The 19,507-nt window shown below is 45.7% G+C and overlaps 1 protein-coding gene across 1 annotated transcript in view; it reads right to left on the bottom strand.

The window, feature by feature from the left end:
* LOC308326272 (uncharacterized protein) overlaps nucleotides 1–11,209 on the bottom strand; it is a gene marked incomplete at both ends in the record, with an annotated part of 57,421 nt that extends 46,212 nt beyond the window's left edge. The window contains one exon of the mRNA XM_080779079.1: nucleotides 9,509–11,209. Coding sequence (XP_080635205.1) covers nucleotides 9,509–11,209 — 1,701 coding nt within the window. The remainder of the gene's footprint in view (nucleotides 1–9,508) is intronic.
* Between the last annotated feature and the right edge of the window lie 8,298 nt (nucleotides 11,210–19,507).

Below are 19,507 nucleotides of genomic sequence, written 5' to 3'. Positions count from 1 at the left end.
GTAACACTGCCAGCGCCGTTCCACCGCGGACGACGTCAATAGTTCTGAGCTATTTGCAAAGCTATACAATTACCTCAGAGTCATTTCAGAGCCAACACAAATCACCCGCTTGAAAGTTCAAGGTCTTCTTTTTTTTATTTTAAAGAGAGTGGGCATGTTCACTTATTCATACCATTTCCAATTAGCCAAACCGGATAGTCCAATGAGACATTAATATTCATTTACTAGCATGTCTTGCACACAAGACCGCAGCTCTCGTCTAGCACTAAATCTCCCACAATGCTGATGATGAGACAGAAAGTTGGTGGTGACTCAAGCGGTCGGTCGCGCTGTAGTGATATATCGCGTGTTGACCTTTCCTCCGCGCCATATAGGGTGATTATGAGTGTGTTGGAGCATGCTTTGGCAGGAGGCGTACAGAAGGCTTTACCGTAATAGCTTCTACTACCGCCTTGTATAGCCATCCATTCTGCTGTGACAGGCCGCGGCCCTCATCTTCTCTAAAAGGTGGTGGTCCATCACCTGTCGCTCACATGAAAGATCACGACGCTCAACCACATCCTTAACCCATTTAGACCTGACACCGGATTCTAAAAAGTCGTGACAGTTTTCTCAAAAAAAAAGCTGTTTCTATGTCAGTGGTGCTCAACCTTTTTCCATGTCCAAGGACCCCCGGGATACAGAATTATAATGTAATTGGTGTCCGACCCCCATCTAGAAATATGTTTGAGCTAAAAAACGAACGCTCTGAAAGAATATGTTCAAACATTTGGGCCACGTTTTCACGATTTTTCAAAAATAGCAGACCTACAAGCTCGTAGCTGAGTGCCGCGCTATGGGCTTGTAGAGCTGCTATTTTTCAATAGCTAAAGCATAACATAATGCTTAAAACACCAAAAGGGGTTCCTGCCCAAAATGAGTTAAACATCATGGAGCGTGACGAATAAACAATGCGAATATTTCACACATCGGACAATTTGGTGATGCCGGAATTACTCATACTGCATTGTAGTGTATATGTATAGTGTAATGCTTTTATTTGTGGTGAATAGAATTATGTCAATTTATATTGCCTTGTTATATTCGTGTTCTGTGTGGATGTACAGAGACTGAAAGACTGAAATCAAGCATCGGAAAACTGGAAACTTTTGAAAGTAGTTAAGTTAAGTTTAGCCTTATCTAGAGCGTCGGCAGGGAGCGAGGGTCAATAGTAACGTCAGACAACACAGTGCATCCTAGATATGTGACGGGTTACTGTACATTAAATAGTACCTTTCTCCAACGTGATTTACACCGCGCATCACATTCACCCAGACGATACCACGCATGCAAAGGCACCAACTTAATCATTGGGAGCTTTTTTTTAGGGGTTTCAGTATTTTTCTCAAGGACACTTTCGACACGCAGCCACGAGGACGAGCCAGGGATTGAAGTGGGAACCGTCCAATTTCCAAAGGAGGATTCTCTATCTCCCTGAGCCATATGTCCACAATGCAAGTCAATAAAGCGATCCACGTGAAAGGGACTGGGCTAGATTAAAGATCGCTGTCTTCCTTGTGGAAGCTGGGCCGAACCAAATCTAAGAGATACCAAATACCAATTTGAAACATTGTGATGGAATAATACAAATGAAAAGCAATTAACCCATTCTGAACGGGAACCCATTTTGGGGTTCACATTATGTTATGCTTTAGCTATTGAAAAATAGCAGATCTACAAGATCATAGCGCGCCACCGAGTGGCGCGCTACGAGCTTGTAGGTCTGCTATTTTTGAAAAATCGAAGAACGACTGACATTTTTAGAATCTGATCTCAGGTCAGAATGGGTTCATCAGACCAGTGTGTGTCCAGTGGAAACCTAGTATGAATCTGATCTCAGGTCAGAATGGGTTCATCAGACCAGTGTGTGTCCAGTGGAAACCTCGTTATGAATCTGATCTCAGGTCAGAATGGGTTAAAAAACGTGCATCTCACAGACTACGCCAGAGGGGATGTATAAGATATCACACATCTGTGTGGAGTGGAAGTGGAGGACACACACTCTTCATTTGAATAATTATACCCAGGCCAGACGAGTGGATTGGCATCATCGATTCCATCAACGATACAATTCCTTCACCTCACAGAATTGAGGGACACTGGGGGACACGGTGGGGGCATGGTGCATGCATGCGCATACTTCCCGCAGATTACAATCACCCACAGAGACTTTGAAAACATGACTAATGACAAAAAAACCTCACATATCTGCTGGGCGAAAGTAGGCCTACGACAATGGTGCAAACACTGCAGCCAAGATGCGTGAGCTGCTGTCATGACAGGACTCAGGAGAAGGATATCAAATGGAACACAACCACCCTGAAGACTACTCGTAATTCCTGCACTTCGAGCGATCTTGGTACATATAGACATTGATTTATTGGAGATTCTGACTTTCAATTATAACATACATTTTGTTTTGATTGTATTGTTCCACTTTTTACCAGCTGCAAGCTGGTCAATATTAGCTTGTGAAAGTCCCGACAGGAGATAATTTTCTGCTGAGCCTGCTCTGTCACCAGTTGGCAACACTGGTTGCCAAGCCTGCACATTTCCAGCCTAACGTGGATTCATTCACAGTTGCTTGCCTGGTTTGGTTTTTGGAGGCTGCTTAGCTTATTTCTGTCACGACAGTTGCCACCACTGGCAACAACCAGTGTTGGGCATCGTTACTTTTTAAAGTAACGATGTTAGGTTACTGGATTACTGCCCATAAAAGGAATCCCTTACCGTTACAGATTACCTTCTGAGAAATGTTAGATTTTTTTTTTTTTTTAGATTTTTTTTTTAAATGTTAGATTATTTTCCGTTACCAGACAATTAAAACCCATTTTTTTATGCTTGCGCAAGTTGGTTACCGGTACATTGTATTAGTCCTACTGCTTACCGTCAATGCGCCGCATTATCACGGCCCGGTTAAAAACGAGAATGATACACACCATGAACTGAATGTAGCCGGCTGGAATTGAGCCTTTGGGGCCACCGTAGACTGGCTGCCCTGCCACTTCGTGGTTTTCAATCAGTGTTACTATTTAAAGGCCTTGTAGTCTACCAAACAATAGTCTGCTTGGTGGTTACATGGCTGTGGGTCCTGAGACCTGAGTCATACACTTATGCTGGTTTAATGCTGTTGCATGCCTATTGGTTTAATGAGGTTTATACTATCTGATAATTGTAAATAACTCTGCTGTTATAATTCAGGTTGATCATGTATCAAACATTGCTGTGGCGAGAGGGAGTGTCAAGTACAGACAACTGAAGGTACGCAAACAGACATTGTTGTTTAAGCCTACTTTGTGTTTGTTGGTGTAACTTAATTAAAGTGTTTGTTTTTATTTCATCCTGTAGATTGCCACTGCTGCTTTGTTTTGTTTTACTTTATTTTGTTTTGGTTTAGTTTAAGTTTATTTTGAGCCTTTTCTGTTTCTTTGAGCTGTTTTTCATTCGTTAACTTGTTGTTCCCATGTTTTTGTACTCCTATCCTTAAATGTTTAATAAATGTCCTGTTTGTGAACACCGTCTCAAGTCCTTGCATTTTGTGGGGAACCCAGTTTACTGGTCTAGTTAGGTCCTTGAACTAATTCAAGGTGGCGTAGTCATACAAAAGTAAATCCTTTGGTACACTTGGTTACATGACCATAGACAATATCCCCTTTACAGCTCTCTTTATTAACGAATATAAGTCGCCACAATCGCCAGCCTATACACGTAGGACTGGACAGAAAGAGCTAGTGCAGAGAGTACAGACAATACCAGACTAGGCTGTTGCGCTGCGCTCTGATGCCCTCTCCACGCCGCGCACCGTGGCCCATGAACAACAATAACAACTCCACGTGGACCCACGACGACCCACGTATGAATTAGATAGTTTATAAGAAATGGCACGGCGGCCATCCTTGCAGGCAGTGACAGTAACATAATGAGAATCCTGTAGGCTGTGTAACCTGTTCATTTTTGGGGGGGCATCATCAACAACAGCCTGTTGATGATGAATGATACTATGAAACTTAACAATTCATTTACTAGTACTCACCTAATGACGCCGCCACGGAGGATATACCATGTGTAATTCCAAAGTGTTTAGCCTACATTGTTTAAGTCATAGACGCATGCGGTTTTTACGCATTGGCTAAAAGCATGTTATTATTCCACCACCCGGCACCACTACCACTGTCATGGTAGCTGCGGCTACAACCGAAACAACTTCCTCTTCCTCTTCAAAATAAAAGCTACTTGTAACAATACCTTTATTTCTTAAGTGAACTACAGGATGTAGTAGACGCAGGATGTATAGTACATGGTAGGCCTATAGTGGAAGGATAAATCACAAATCACGCAAGCCATGTTGCCTCAGAATTCTTTAGGGTCACTCATTTGAGCATAACAGCGGAGCACAGCTAAAAAGTGGCATAACGTCAGCAGCAGACCCACAGATAATAATAATGCAGCTGGTAATTAATTGATTTAATCAATTTGGGCTTGTTTTTTTTGCGTTGGCAATGTATAAACATTGTTTTCTCATGACCTTTAACATTTTTTCATTTAAAGGTGACCCAAAAAATCAATCCTTCACTGTTTTTATTTTATTTTGGTGGACATCAGTGTCCCTTTGCAAGGGTTATCTGTCCCCTGCCTGTAAATGAGAGGAAGCAACAAGCCACCTTTCAAAGCACAGCAGTGTTATTGAGGCTATGGGACAACAATATGGCACTACCCTGCTGTCGATTCGGCAGGGCCCTATGCTATTGGGTTTCGGGTGTGTGTGTTGTTGGGATCCTGTAATTGTATACACTCTATCAGGCTCACACTGATAAGAGTGTTTTTGTTTAAGGGATTTCAAATGGCCGGATTGAGGCAAGCAGGTGGCGGCGGGTGGGGCCGGTGGCTGGTTTGAGCTCATACGATGTAACCCGGGATCCCAACCCATAACCATGAATAGATAAGCATGTCCCCGCAGCAGTATCAGAATACATGCATGGCACTACACTATAGGGTCCCCGAAGAGTGGAAAAAGGTTTTGATACTTAGCCCCTATACTGGGCGGGAACCCCTTTTGGTGTTTTTAAAAGCATTATGTGATGCTTTAGCTGTTGAAAAATAGCAGATCTATACAAGTTCTTATAGCGTGGTACTCGGTGCCGCGCTATGAACTTGTAGGTCTGCTAATTTTGAAGAATCGTGAAAATGTGGCGCAAATCTTTGAATGTATATTCTTTCACGGTGAACATTTGGTAACTCAAATCTTTGCTTCTCGGGGGAACAACATATTTTCAGATGGGGGGGGGGGGGGGGGGGGTCAGGTCAGCAGCCAAATACAGATAAATCCCGGGGTCCTTGACATGAAAATGGTTGAACACCACTGACATAGAAGCATGAGGTTTTTCCAGAAAAGTGTTTTTTTCTTAATCGACCTCAGTCCTAAATGGCTCTGTGCAGGTCTAAGATTTCTGATTTGTACTGATTTGGTTTTTCATCACCAACCTGGAAATGTAGAATAATGTGTATATAGTTCATTTATGTAATGCAGTTAGTTCATGTCTGGAATGCAACGTCTCAACACCCAAATGGAACAATCCAATCAGAGCCAGTGGCCGTATAGAGAGTTGGGTTCAGTTGTATATAGTGATCGCCTGCAGGTTTCATGTCACAACTGCTCACCACTGGTGTGATCAACCTTATTATTATTACTAGAGCGGTGCCCTTTGGAGCCTCTATGGCCTATTTGGAACGATGCAAGTTGGAAATGCGTGGCCCACCCAGATATTACGTCTGTGTCCCTTTTATGCCCATGCATATATGGAGTTATTTGTCAGGCATGCCCAAATATGGAGTCTATGTCAGAATGATGTCAGAACAGGCCAGCTCCATACTATTTGGACCCTGGGCAGGGGCCCTGTCCAGAGCCCGGGGAGAGGCCTTTTTGGGGCGGTTCTGGACATCCGTGGGTCCGACCGACCGACTCGACACCAGGCACTGCACTCCCTGTGGTGGGGTGGGGTGGGGCGAACGGTCATCGAGTTATGTGGATTACAACAGTACACACACACACACACACACACACACACACAGACAGAGACTTGGTGCATTTATAGTTAGATTATTACTTGCGCAAGCAGAGCGCGCAAGTAATAATTTTGCCCGGTCTTCGTTCACCGTGACAGCCAACCCGCCATTTGACGTGTATGCAAAAAAAACAGCAAATCTGTGCCTGGTTTGCTGGGACCAGATTACATAAATGACCATATGTCTTACGTCATCATTTAGAGCTAGTCATACGTATAGCCTACTATATACATAATCAATAAAATAAAATAGCAAATTGTGCCTGATCTGCTGGGACCAGAGTACGTGGTGTGTATATGTATGACTAGCTCTCAATGATGACGTAAGAAATATGGTCATTTATGTAATCTGGTCCCAGCAAACCAGGCACAAATCTGCTGTTTTATTTGCATACGCATCAAATGGCGGGTTGGCTGTCACGTTTTTTGGCGCAAAGTAACCACAGTATACCGCTAATCAACTTACAACTATATACTCTGTATACGTATGTCTTACGTCATCATTTAGAGCTAGTCATACGTATACTATATACATAATCAGTAAAATAAATATATTTGGCTAACATTGGCTTTCAAAGTTTGCAGGGTTGGCCCGATTTGAACAAAAAGCCTCAAATCAAGAACGCAGCGTCTTTCACAGACTTTCCTACTAGGCTGAGGAGTATATCCCACCCTTTTCACATTGGCCTGTTATAGTGCCACCAACAGGTGGATTTTTGCAAAACACATTTTTTTGGAACAAAATGCCTCAAAGCATCCAATTGCCATCCAAGGCGTAAGAAGAAATGGCACCCTTTTCACATTGGCCTATTATAGCGCCACCAGGAGGCCACAATCTGACCTGGCCTGGTGGAGACCTGTGCCCCGAGGGGACACTTTATCTAGTTATTATTTTAATTCATTTTATGCCTTGCTGCTGTGAATTATCTGCATGCTGTCTGACTGGCAGCCTCTGGTGGACATTCCCCATTTCCCTGCATCCACAATCACACAATGTGTTTGCCATTACACCACTCAACTCACTAGCCAATCACAGTCTAGGTGTGCCACATATAACCAGCAACTCACCCCACACTCCTCATTCAGTCTCCAGCCTTCATACAGGCAACATGCAGCACCTGCAGACCTCACTGAGTCTACCCACTACTCCAGCCAGCTAGGCGTACTTGACCAAAAAACCATGGATTAAGGAGATAATAAACCTGACCTTGTTGAGGATATACCTTGGTGTCACTGCATACTCTCTCTGACCGGGGATACTTGGGTGGTCAGGCCCACAAACCCAACCAGCAGAATATTTATTACTTGCCTTTATTATAACTATTATAATTTAAGCCCTCTCATTAAAGGGGGTGTCAGTGATTTCAGTCAAAAACCCTTAGGTTTCGTTTTTGCCTTGGGACACAAGCTTTCATCCAATCGATAGAGAACAAAAACGAAACCTACGGTTTTTTGACCCCCAGGGGTTAACTGGGGACAGGGAGGAACTCCTTATATGGTCAGAACACTCTATAGTAGAGAGGATTATCACAACAAAACAAAAAAATAAGTGATATTTGAATTAGGTGAAATCACTGACTCTACCTTTAACTGTCTCCTTGTCTTGTTCTAATAAGAGAAATGCGTCAAGTCAAATTGCTTGTATATACAGTAGTACTGTACAGTCTGTATACTGTACAGTAGGCTACAGCCTACAGTACATGGCCATTAAAGTGATTCTGAACAGAAGGCATATTGACTGCAGTCAGTGTACAGATCTTGACCATGTGGCGAGGCTGTTATATCTCTGTATATTGTATACCAGTGGTTGATCCCATTGAAGGGGATTCCTGGTACGGTCCCCCTGCATGCAGCTAAATGATGAAAAGTTGGTAACCAAATGGACCCTTCGAAGATCTTTAACTCTTGAGAGCGTAAGATGAAACCAAATGGACCCTTCCGGGCCGGGGTTTCATCTTACGCTCTCAAAAGAAGAGTTAAATTATTGTTAAGCATAGACGCGTTACTTAATTTACAAGAAGTCACACAATTAGAGAATGTAAAATAATTGTTATTGCGATCGATATACGTTTGCCTGTTCTCTATCATATCAATATACAGCATGGAATTGTGGACCAAATAACAAAACATTCTTTAATGTATATCTGGGTCTGAGGGGCTAAATGTCATCAAATGGTGGTCCGCGTGGCTCAAATGCCCAAACAATAATGGGCCTTGACGTGAAAAAGTTTGAAAACCATGCATTGTGTTGTATAGAGGCAGAGCACAAGACAACTTACAGCACAATGCCAAACAGAATTACCTTATCATGACAGCCACAGCTATATACTGACCGACGAATATTATGCGTGACTGACTGACAGCGCATATAGTCCGTGTATTTATACTCATTACATTGCAGTACAAAGCACCCAAAGGGGACCTGGCGCGAGATACCGAGAGATAATGATGATACACAGAAGCGTTTTGTCATAACTCTGGCTCTGTGCCAAAACACGCAGATTGTTTGGCGGAGAGAGAGAGAGAGAGAGAGAGAGAGAGAGAGAGAGAGAGAGAGAGACGCTACCACTAGCAAGAAGAAGAACAATGGCAACAACAACAACGACTTATATTCTGTGTTCTTCTATACAGGGAACAGCGTTTGAATATTGTCATAATAACAAGATAGGCCTGGCAGCATTGCAACTATAAAAGGAACAGGTGTTTGTGTGTGTGTGTGTGTGTGTGTGTGTGTTCGTGCGTGGGTGCGTGCGTGCGTGTTGTGTTTCGCACATGCATGCGTATGTTTTGGCAAAAGATGTGGAGATAAAAGCTAGAATATACTAGAATATAGTAGAGAAAGAAAGAAAGACGCACATCATTCGTGCGTGCACGGAGGAGCTAGGTGCGTGTCACACATAGCTGCCAGCCAGTGGTTATTATAGAACCTGATGTGAATGTACGACGGTATCCTATCCTATGCACACACACACACACACACACACACACACACACACACACACACACACACACACACACACACACACACACCTGTGAATCAACGTGCGTGAAAGGCACGTCTGTCCATCCTATATACTCGATTGAATCCCCAACTCGCACTGCATGCACGCAAAGCATATTATAACAAACCCGCACGCGCCTGCACTCTGTGTTCTATCAACAACACAAAAAAAATCATATGACAGGCGTGGTCAGTCATTGGATGGAAATGCTAAAGGACAATTTGTTGTCTTTTCTTATATATAATCCGAGGCCAACTATAATATCATATAGCTTCGATGTTCCTATATATATATATATATATATATATATATATATATATATATATATATATATATATATATATATATATATATATACACTAATGCCTATAAGCAATTAAAAAAAAATAAAGACATGCTCTATACCTTATGGTAATCAATGCGTATCCTCTCCTCTCCTTTATGAGGGCTCTCCGGCCACAGGTGATAGCTCGAGCCGTAGTTTGGGCTGTTTCCGCCGCTGCTGCTGCCGCTGCCGCTGCCGGCAGTCACAGACGAGTTGTTCCCGGCGTTGTCATATGCAGCGGCGGGCTGCTGCGTTACCGAGCGACCTGCACGGGAGGAGCTGGAGTAGTCTCGGTTGTTGTTGTTGTGTTGCTGCTGCTGCTGCTGCTGGTAGTAGTGGTCGCTTGGTCCGGCCGTGGTGGTGGTGGTGTTGGTGGTGGTGGTGGTGGTGATCCTCCTCGCCCCCCCAGACTTATTGCGGTCTTGTTGTTCACAGTGCTGCGGGCGCTGCAGGGGACATGGCCCCGGCGGTGGTGCGCCTTGTTGCTGCTGCTGCTGCTGCTGCTGCGGTGGTTGCGGTGGTTGCGGTGGTTGCTGTCGCTGCTGCTGTTGGTGTTGTTGGTGTTGTTGGTGGTGGTGGTTAGTCCTACATAGCTCTCCTGCTGAGCCGCTGCTGGCGCAGTAGTTGATAGGCAAGCTGCTCCCCACCAGTAGCTGCTGCTGCGCTCGTAATTGCGGGATGATCTGTTGCTGCTGCTGCTGCTGAGGCGGCTCCTGAGTCGTCTGAGACTCGAACGCTCTCCTGGTGTTCGCCTCGATTGACTCGCATGCATTTATAGCATGAGGCGGGCGCCCCCCTTTCTGCGAGTTTACTGTTGCTCGGATTCCTTCTCCCGGGGAGGGGTCCCTGTTGTGTTGTTGGGGTCTCAAATGAGTCTGTTGCTGCTGTTGCTGCTGCAACAACTGGTCTCGGTGTTGCCCTCCCGCTCCTCCTCCTCCTCCTCCTCCTCCTCCTCCCCCTCCTCCTCCTCCCCCTCCTCCCCTGCAACGTTCCACGATGCTCGCCTGTTGATGATGATTATTGGCACTCCTTTGGAAACGGTCTTCCCGTTTGGATTCCCTGGGAAGCGTCCGACGGGAGGAGGAGGAGGAGGAGGAGGAGGACGGCGGCGGCGGCAAAGGTGGCGGAAAAGAAGGGGAGGAGGAGGGAGGCTGCGGTGGTGGGAGAGAAGAATCGAGGGGCTGGCGATGGTGATGTTGAGAGAGGCTCGCCTGATCCTGCTCCGAAAAACTGCAGTGGCAGCTCGGAAAGACGGGCTCCTTGTTCTTCTTCTGCTGCGAGGAAGAGCCGGCGGCGGCCCAGGGATTCTGCGGACACACCTGTGTCTGATGAGGCTGCCCGGCGGCGGGTTCGCCACCCCGGTGTGAAGGTCGCTGTGGCGCCGGAGGGGCGATGTCGTTGTAGCTCACCAGAGGTAGCGCAGTAGTAGTAGTAGTAGTAGTGGTAGTGTCCGCGGCTCCTCTCCGAGAGGGCTGGCTCAGACACGGCAGTTCCTGCAGGCTCTGGCGGTAACAAGCGGCGGTGGCGGTGCTGGTGGTGGTGGTGCTCAAAGAGGAGCGGTCTCCTCCTCTGTGGTGGTGGTGGTTAGAAGAAGAAGAAGAGGGCGGAGGCGGTAGACTGAAAACGGGTGCGCCGTTGCCGGGGAGGAGGACGTCGGGTTGTTGTTGGTCTCGGCTGATGTCGCCGGTTGTCTCTGCCGCTGCTGGCTGCTTCTTTCCTCCTCCTCCTCCGACGAGGGGGATCTGGTGCTGATGGACAGCTCCGGCGCATCGATGCCGCATCCCCTTAATAATAATACTAGGCGCGTCTTCTTGTTCTCGCTCCCTCCGTGCCGTGCAGCGCGTCGACGCCGCCCGCTCATTGCGCTCCGCCAGGTCCCAGCTGAGAAGAAGACGAGCCGCCGCAAGCCGACCTGTTGTTACACCATTGGTTTAGGTTCGTGCAGTCCGAGCCAGGGAAAAAGGACCTGCCTTTTACAACGTCACCGGCGAACGGCCAAATAAACGCCCGCCTTCGATAGAATATCGGTCCATCATTCATCATTCAAGCCCCCCTCTCTCTCTGCTCTGCATGGCTTTATAATGTGCGCATCACACAGGTTGGTTGCTCTATACACCCCGGATCGAAACACTCTTTAAAACTGAAACATAATAAAGCCTTCACGGGGGTGGGGTGGGGTGGGGGGCATTAGGGCATTACATTATAACGAGATTATTATAGCGAGGAGGATATAGCCACGGTATTTAAATCATGTTCACATCATGGGGCTATATCATCTAAATCCAGCGCTGCCTCATATGCCTGGCGCTGCGCATGGGAGGACTTTGTCACTGTTGCCATAACCACCATGCATAATCAGAAATCACTTTTACTGCCTCTGTAAGTCCATCGGCCCCATGCACACAATATGTCCCTCGGAATAGATCCACATAGGCCTGTCAAATGCGGCTGTCAAATGCGACAGCATGCAGGCTACATGTATACTGTAAGTACATGTATATTGCTGTCACTATAGTTTATGCTCGGCTGTAAATAATTCCTTCTCTGCCCCGTTTTAATGTTCGGGCTGTAAAGATGTATGATATAAGCATTAACAAACGCTATAGCCTATATGTGTCAACGCGGGGCACGGTCGTGCAGAGAATCACGAATTAAATGACGTATATAGGCCTATATACCTTAGTATTTATTATACAGACTTTGAAGCCGTTTTTACAAATATATTCCCCCACCTGTTGCATGCAGGGTGAAAATATTGGAACACATATAAAGCGGCTCGTGTCACCGCCATGTCATAAACGACCCAATGCGACTCACTGGCCAAGCGTTTAATAATGTATGAAGAGTCCAATGGTTTTGTATTACCGCCTGCAGGCGGAAGAGAAAGAAGACAACACCAAAAAAAAAAAGAATCAGCGTGGGGCGCTTATTCACGCATCGCTGCGCGTGCTCAGCCGTGCTGCATGCGCGACATATTTGGCTGCACGCCATGCACATGCTGCGCTCCTGCATGCTGTTTAAGTGCAAATGAGCTCTGAGAATCCCACCACGCGCGCGCACACACGCACACACACACACACACACACACACACACACACACACACACACACACACACAGTTTAACAATTAAAAGCATAGGGACACACATTTTAGGAGCAGCAAAGGTTACATTCACAAACTCATGGACACACACGCACGCACGCGCACTCACTCTCTCTCTCACACACACACACACACACACACACACACACACACACACACAGGTCGGCGAGCGCTGGCCATGGTGCTGAATGAGCGAGTCACCTTTACATGGTTTCATGTATAACCTGCGAATGGACATGAGGAGGAGGGGGATTCTGGGGGTTTGCTGATGTCAATTCGAAGTGGAGATATAATTTGTCAGGTATAGTAGGCTATATATAGGCTACATTTTCTGCATTTTACAACCATTTTTAAAACATCAGAACCTATAATTTAATGTGAGTTAACGGGAGGCAGCGCAGAGTGCAAGGGAGCCAACATTGACATCATATACATTAGCCGCCCTTAATAAGTAATAAACTAATAATACTTTCCCCCTCAAAGCCCATGGCTCAGCCATTTAAGAGTTTTGATGGACTCACAGATTTGCAAACGATTGCAGATTGCACTTTGCCTATACTGTCGGAAAGAAACCTCGGGTGCACTCTTTGTTTTATTAGCCCCTCCGTGGAAGACTGCACGAGCACCGGGTCCAACTCCGCTCAGGCCACGCGGCCAGCATTAGAAACCTGATCATTTTCATTAAGTAATTGGTCGCCGGTGACCTGTGTGTGTGTGTGTGTGTGTGTGTGTGTGTGTGTGTGTGTGTGCGTGTGCGTGTGTGTGTGTGTGTGTGTGTGAGTGTGCGTGTGTGTGTGCGTGTGTGTGTGTATGTGTGTGTGTGTGTGTGTGTGTGTGTGTGTGCGCGTGTGTGCGCGCGCGTTCCTTGGCCAGATGGGGTTTCATTTACTGGGTTTGGGGGGGCGGGGGGGGGGAGCGATTTTACTGCTTCCACATGAATAATTAAAGTCAAACTATACTCTAATATACTAGCCTATATATACAGACGTCCAGTCCGCTCGAGGTCACATTATATAATGAGCCATGCATGCACGTACTACTCGCACACGCGCGAAAACAAACGCCCTTGTGTGACCCTTTCACCCTATATGACCGCATTGTAACTTGCCAAAATATCCTTCAATCAATGAAGAACAAATCAGGCTTAATAGATTATACGGTAGATCAGTGGTTTTCAATTCCTTTCATATATCAATCAAGGCCCATTATTATTTAGTATTTGGCATTCGAGCCACGCGGACCACCATTTTGATGACGTGTATTTAGCCTCTCAGAACCAAAAAGTTAATATTTTGTTAATTTCCATGCTGTATTGATGTGGTATACCATAACGAGAGATAACAGGCAGATGCTTATCAAAATAGCAATTATTCTATACATTCTCTAATATTGTCTGATACAGATGTAATAATAATGAAGGGCGACTGTGGCTCAGGAGGTAGAGCACTAGGTCGTCCAATGATCCATGGGTCGGCGGTTCGAATCCCGGCTCCTCCTGTCTACATGTCGAAGTGTCCTTCATGGGCAAGACACTGAACCCCAAATTGCTCCCGATTTGCTGGTTGGTACCTAGCATGGCTTCCGCCGCAATCGGTGTATGAATGGGTGAATGTAATGCACAATCTATGTAAAGCGCCTTGAATAAAAGGCGCTATATAAATGCACCATTTACCATTTACCAATAATTGAACGGGGTCCATTTGGTTTCATGTTATACGCTCTCAAAGAGTTAAAGATCTAATAAGGGTCCATTTGGTTATACATGTCATTTAGCTGCAGCTGGGGACCACCTGGAACCCTCTCAAGGACCACTGGTGGTCCCCGGACCACTGGTTGAAAACCACTGGAATAGACATAGAGTGATTTCCTCTACTCGTGAAAAAAAGTAGAATTGAATGTGTTTTTTTTTATTGACCATGATGCAGAGCGGCCATGTTAAAAAAGCATTGCATGTCGGGTTGCCGATGACGTGTGTGTGTGTGTGTGTGTGTGTGTGTGTGTGTGTGTGTGTGTGTTGTCTTGGGCTCCTGCAGCGGAAGCTTTGTGACACTAAAATGGTCGAGGAGGGACCGTGGAGCATGGCCATACACACTGCCTCCTCCTGCTGCACGCATACATAGGAAGTAGATAAGAGGCCTGTAATTACAGAGAAAGAGAAAACCACGCGGGGTGAAGCCAAGGAGAAGGAGATGGAGATGTGGGGTGCCATGTTTGTGTGTGTGTGTGTGTGTGTGTGTGTGTGTGTGTGTGTGTGTGTGTGTGTGTGACTGTGTGTGTGTGTGTGTGTGTGCGAGCGAGCGTGCACGTGCTGGGGTTGGTGTGGGTGAGAGAGAGAGAGAGAGAGAGAGAGAGAGAGAGAGAACAATATAGTGAGACATGTAGACAGAGAGACATTGACAGAGTTGGTGCATGTGTGTGCATGTGAGACAGACAGAGAGAAAGGGGGGAGATCAAAGCTATTGAATTGAATAGAAACGGGCAGAGAGGATAGACAGAATGCATTTCTCTATGAAGTATATATAAACCAAAAATAATCACGCAGGGCCAGTGACTGAGTAAAGGTAACACCCAGTGTTTACCTGCTATGAGAGAAAACATACTCAGAGTCGTAGATTGTACACTTGCATGGTGTAACATGCAGTTCAAACCAAACAGGAGGTCATCAGCTGCAGCTATTGTATAGTACTGTATATTTTATTGGATATAGCATCACATTTTAAGCCTAAAACACTTCAATCTATAATCTAACCCTGGAGCTAAAATTATCTAGAAGTATACAGCCCATGGCAGACATGCATCCTTTTTAAACCACTTAAGCCCCGCTATGTGCTTTGTTGTATATGTTGAATAGCAAACATCAAGTTGGTGCAGTTCTAGGTAAAAGATTGAAACATCTGCCTCACGGTGGCGCTATAACAGGCCGTTCTGGAGAGGTTGGGGCAGAGGTTTGATGTTTTGCGTCCAGGTAGTGTATGTGTGCAAATGTTGGCATCGACTGCGGGCCAACGGTTTCCGGAGATTAGTACACAGAGAGACAGACGGGGACACACACACACACACACACACAGTCACACACACACACACACATACACATATACCTGCCTTTGGTCCTGGTGGAGACAATGACAGAGTAAGAGAGACAGAGAGAGAGAGAGAGAGAGAGAGATGGATAGCTGACACATGGGCACAACAGGGAGATGTTTACATCAACAACAACCGTCTCTTTCTTGACCCCATGAGTGTATAGTGAAGCGTATATATATATATGTAACGTCATATCTGCTGTCTTTGCTTATATGCTTTGCATGGAGTCAAAGAAGGGGCAGCCATTTTGGATTTGTCAAGCTCCACAACATTCTGTGACGACGAGCGCGGGAACTATAGTGCCAGCAAACGTGGCATAAGTGTGACTAATACGTAGACTGAAGCCTTGAGGGTATAGACTAGAGAGAGAAGGTCGGGGGATGCCCCAGTGATAGTATAGGCCTTGATATACAACGTTATTATAGGACACGCAAAAAATAATCCCACACATATTCAGCTGCACATCATGGGTCCAGCACCAGAACAGAGAAGCATCAGATATATAGAGCAGGTCTCTGACGCTCCGCCACGTGATGAAACAACCACCACCACGCCGGCAATCCTCCAAGATAAGGAACACACCGGCGCTCGTGACTCAACAACCCCAACGGCCGTGGGATTGTCACACCTGGCTATTATATAGTGGCAGTGCACCCCCCCCCCCCCCCCCCCGCCCGTGCGAGATGAATACGGAGGGGGGCCGGCTTGAGAGAGCACGTCTGGGAGATAGGGGAGGCTGCCGCCACGAGCAGCCAAGCCACAGGCGGCCGGGGCCTTCGCGCCCAGCAGAGGAATTTATCTCTGACAGCTCAGATCATCAGTTAGATTTCGCCGCCCCGGCTGCTCAAATAACTGCGCGGCTTCCCCCGTCATTCAGTCAGGTCCATGGGTATATATATATATATATATATATATATATATATATATATATATACACACACACGGTGAGTCATTGTTAAATACCAAGCCGACATCACCTTATAGCCGTCCGGGACGGATCTCACCGTAACTCATTCTGCAGGCGGAACCCCTTTTGGTTGGTGTTAGCATTATGCAATGCTTTAGCTATATAATGAAAAATTGCAGATATACAAGCTCATACAGGTCAAGCTATACGAGCCTGTAGGTCTGCTATTTTTTGAAAAATCAAAGAAAGACTGACACATAGAAACATATATAGCTTTTTCAGAAAACTGTCAGGATGTGTGTAGAAGACATTTTTAGAATCTGATCTCAAATGTAAAAAGAAAGAAAGAAATTGGGTGGTCAATCTTTACACTTGTCTGAGTTATAAGCTATGACACTGCATGGGGGGGGGATTTTATACTGTGCATAAATTAAAGTGGAAAAGACCCAAAAACACAAGGGTTGGACATGCGACAAACATGTGATGAAGTGTTTTCTATTATATTACCAGCAGCCAGCCACACACACAAGACAGAGGCCAAAAAGGTTCTGAGGGTAAATGATGAAGTGGCAGCAGAGGTATAATGCACGGCCAATGCCCAGGTGTAACGAGAGAGAGAGAGAGAGAGAGAGAGAGAGAGAGAGAGAGAGAGAGATCCAATGGAAGAGAGCCGGGGGGGGGGGGAAGGGGAGGGGAGGGGAGGGGGGGGGGGTAACTAATCCTCTGGGGGGAGTCAGTGTGTGTGGATTTCAGAGGAGTGGAGGAAGAGCATGGGTGACACGATATGAGACCTCTTTTAGACACCAGGATGGACATTAGGAACACAATTAGTCACCTCAGGAAGTCCGCCACCATTCTACCACCCTCCCCCCCCCCCCCATCTGCCATATGTCGCTGTGATCGCATCCTGTTACGCCTGTTAGAAATGACCTCACTTCTCATCCGTCCGGGAATGTATATTCCATCACGATGTTATCAAATTTGTAAATGACAATGATATAAGACAATCAAACGGTTTGACTGCTGATTGTTCCCTTTGGAATTATAAAAAGTAATTTTGCGAGCCGAGATGTATTAGCTTGAAACCTGAAACAATTATAAAGAGAGATCCATATATAACCTTGCTTGATTGCCATTTGGTGCATTTTTGTGCCTTTTTTGAGTGACCTTTATTATACATGCCCTAAATGTTAAAACAGGCACGACAGGCTCATACAGTATATGCGAGGAAGACTGACTATAACACCCTCACATTACTAAAAGGAAAACAACTCGTTCTCTTTGTGCTTCGTGCTGCAAACATCACCAAGATGTTCACAGACACACGGGCAGACACGAAGAAAATTGGGACAAAGTCAGACAAAAATTTACTAGGATGATCGAGGTATGTGCGTGTGTGCGTGCGTGCGTGTTCCCCAAGACGTCAGATCTCCCTACATGTGTCAGTTTGTATGTTCGTCTGTGTCTCTCTCTCTGTGTGTGTGTGTGTGTGTGTGTGTGTGTGTGTGTGCGCGTGCGTGCGTGTGCGCGCTCGTGCGTGTGTGTGTGTGTGTGTGTGTACATGTGTAAATCTGACTACGTGCACTGTGCATGCATTATGTGTGTGCCTATATGTGTGTGGGCAGACCCTGCAGACTCTGCATGTGCAACAAGACAAGAGAAGCAGCATTATCTAACCGGGACGTCAACATCAAGTAATGACAAAGTTAAAGGGAGGAGAATTAAGGCTCATCACATTCAAAGACAAGGTTCAAAGACACATGCAGCCAGGCCCCATCTCTTCATCAGAGAGAGACACACACACACACACGCACACACACACACACGCAAAATTATGACCAGCTAACTACACTACACTACATTCACCACACGCTATACTGTAACACACTAATCTTGTTCTGCCATGTGCACTTACGTCCATATATACTGTGTGGCACATATATAGACAAGGACAGAATGTGAACTGGGCAATCAGAATGATCTGAATCCATTAGACTACATAGGAGCTGTCCTTCACAATACAAACCTCAGCGTTATTTCAACTGGCCAGGAATGTATACAGTCTATATACAATTGTACATATCTATCCAAATGGACTCATATTGAGGTCCAGATTTGGTTATATTTGAACACTCTTATTTTAGAAATGGATAAATGGAACGTGATTTTACTCTCTTGGTTTTGTGAAACTATAATATAAAATAGAATAGACAATTGTCCCTTTTTTTGGCTATATACATTGAAGATATATGATGTTACAGACAAGAAAGAAAATTAAGTCTTAAGAAGGGGACAAAGTAATGCACCAGTATAGCCTATATATACTTATAGGTGTGAAAAATGCAAATGAGGCAGGCAAAAAAGATGTTCTCAGCTACAGATATTAGATCCTGCAAATGCAATGTTATCATGCAATCTCTTTTCACACCTCTTTTCCCTGCATAATAAGCTCCTGGAAATGAAGAAAGGGGGAAATACCTTCTATTCACATTGGGGCGTTGTGCTGTGCATGCATGGCAGGGCAGCTCTATCTCTCTCTCTCTCTCTCTCTCTCTCTCTCTCTCTTTGTGGGAAGACACATCAACGGTGATTATAAACGACAGCCACAGAATCAATATAGTGCCTTACCCTGAGTATAGGGGCTCTCCAGTGGCTCCTCCCGCAGCCTCCCGTCGCCTGCCGGTGTGTGGAGAAACAAGAGGGAATCCACCCGCTCAAAGCCAACCAAAGCACATTCTCGCCCAGTGACGACGTGTTGCACGAATTGGTTCACAGTCATTGGCTGCTTCTTTTTCGTCCCCTCTCTCTCTCTCTCTCTCTCTCTCTCTCTCTCTCTCTCTCTCTCTCTCTCTCTCTCTCTCTCTCTCGTCATTATCTTCTCTCTCCTCTTCCATCCAATGATCCTCCATGTGTTTTTTTTGCTATATCTCTGCTGAAAAGCACGTTCCAGTCCTGTACACACACTGTCTGTAGCCTCCCACCCCCC

Source organism: Protomyctophum bolini (assembly GCF_963924005.1).
Source record: "Protomyctophum bolini genome assembly, chromosome: 12".
Classification (NCBI taxonomy): Eukaryota; Metazoa; Chordata; class Actinopteri; order Myctophiformes; family Myctophidae; genus Protomyctophum; species Protomyctophum bolini.
Note: the sequence above shows the minus strand (reverse complement) of the source record. Positions and strands in the feature narration are given on the sequence as shown.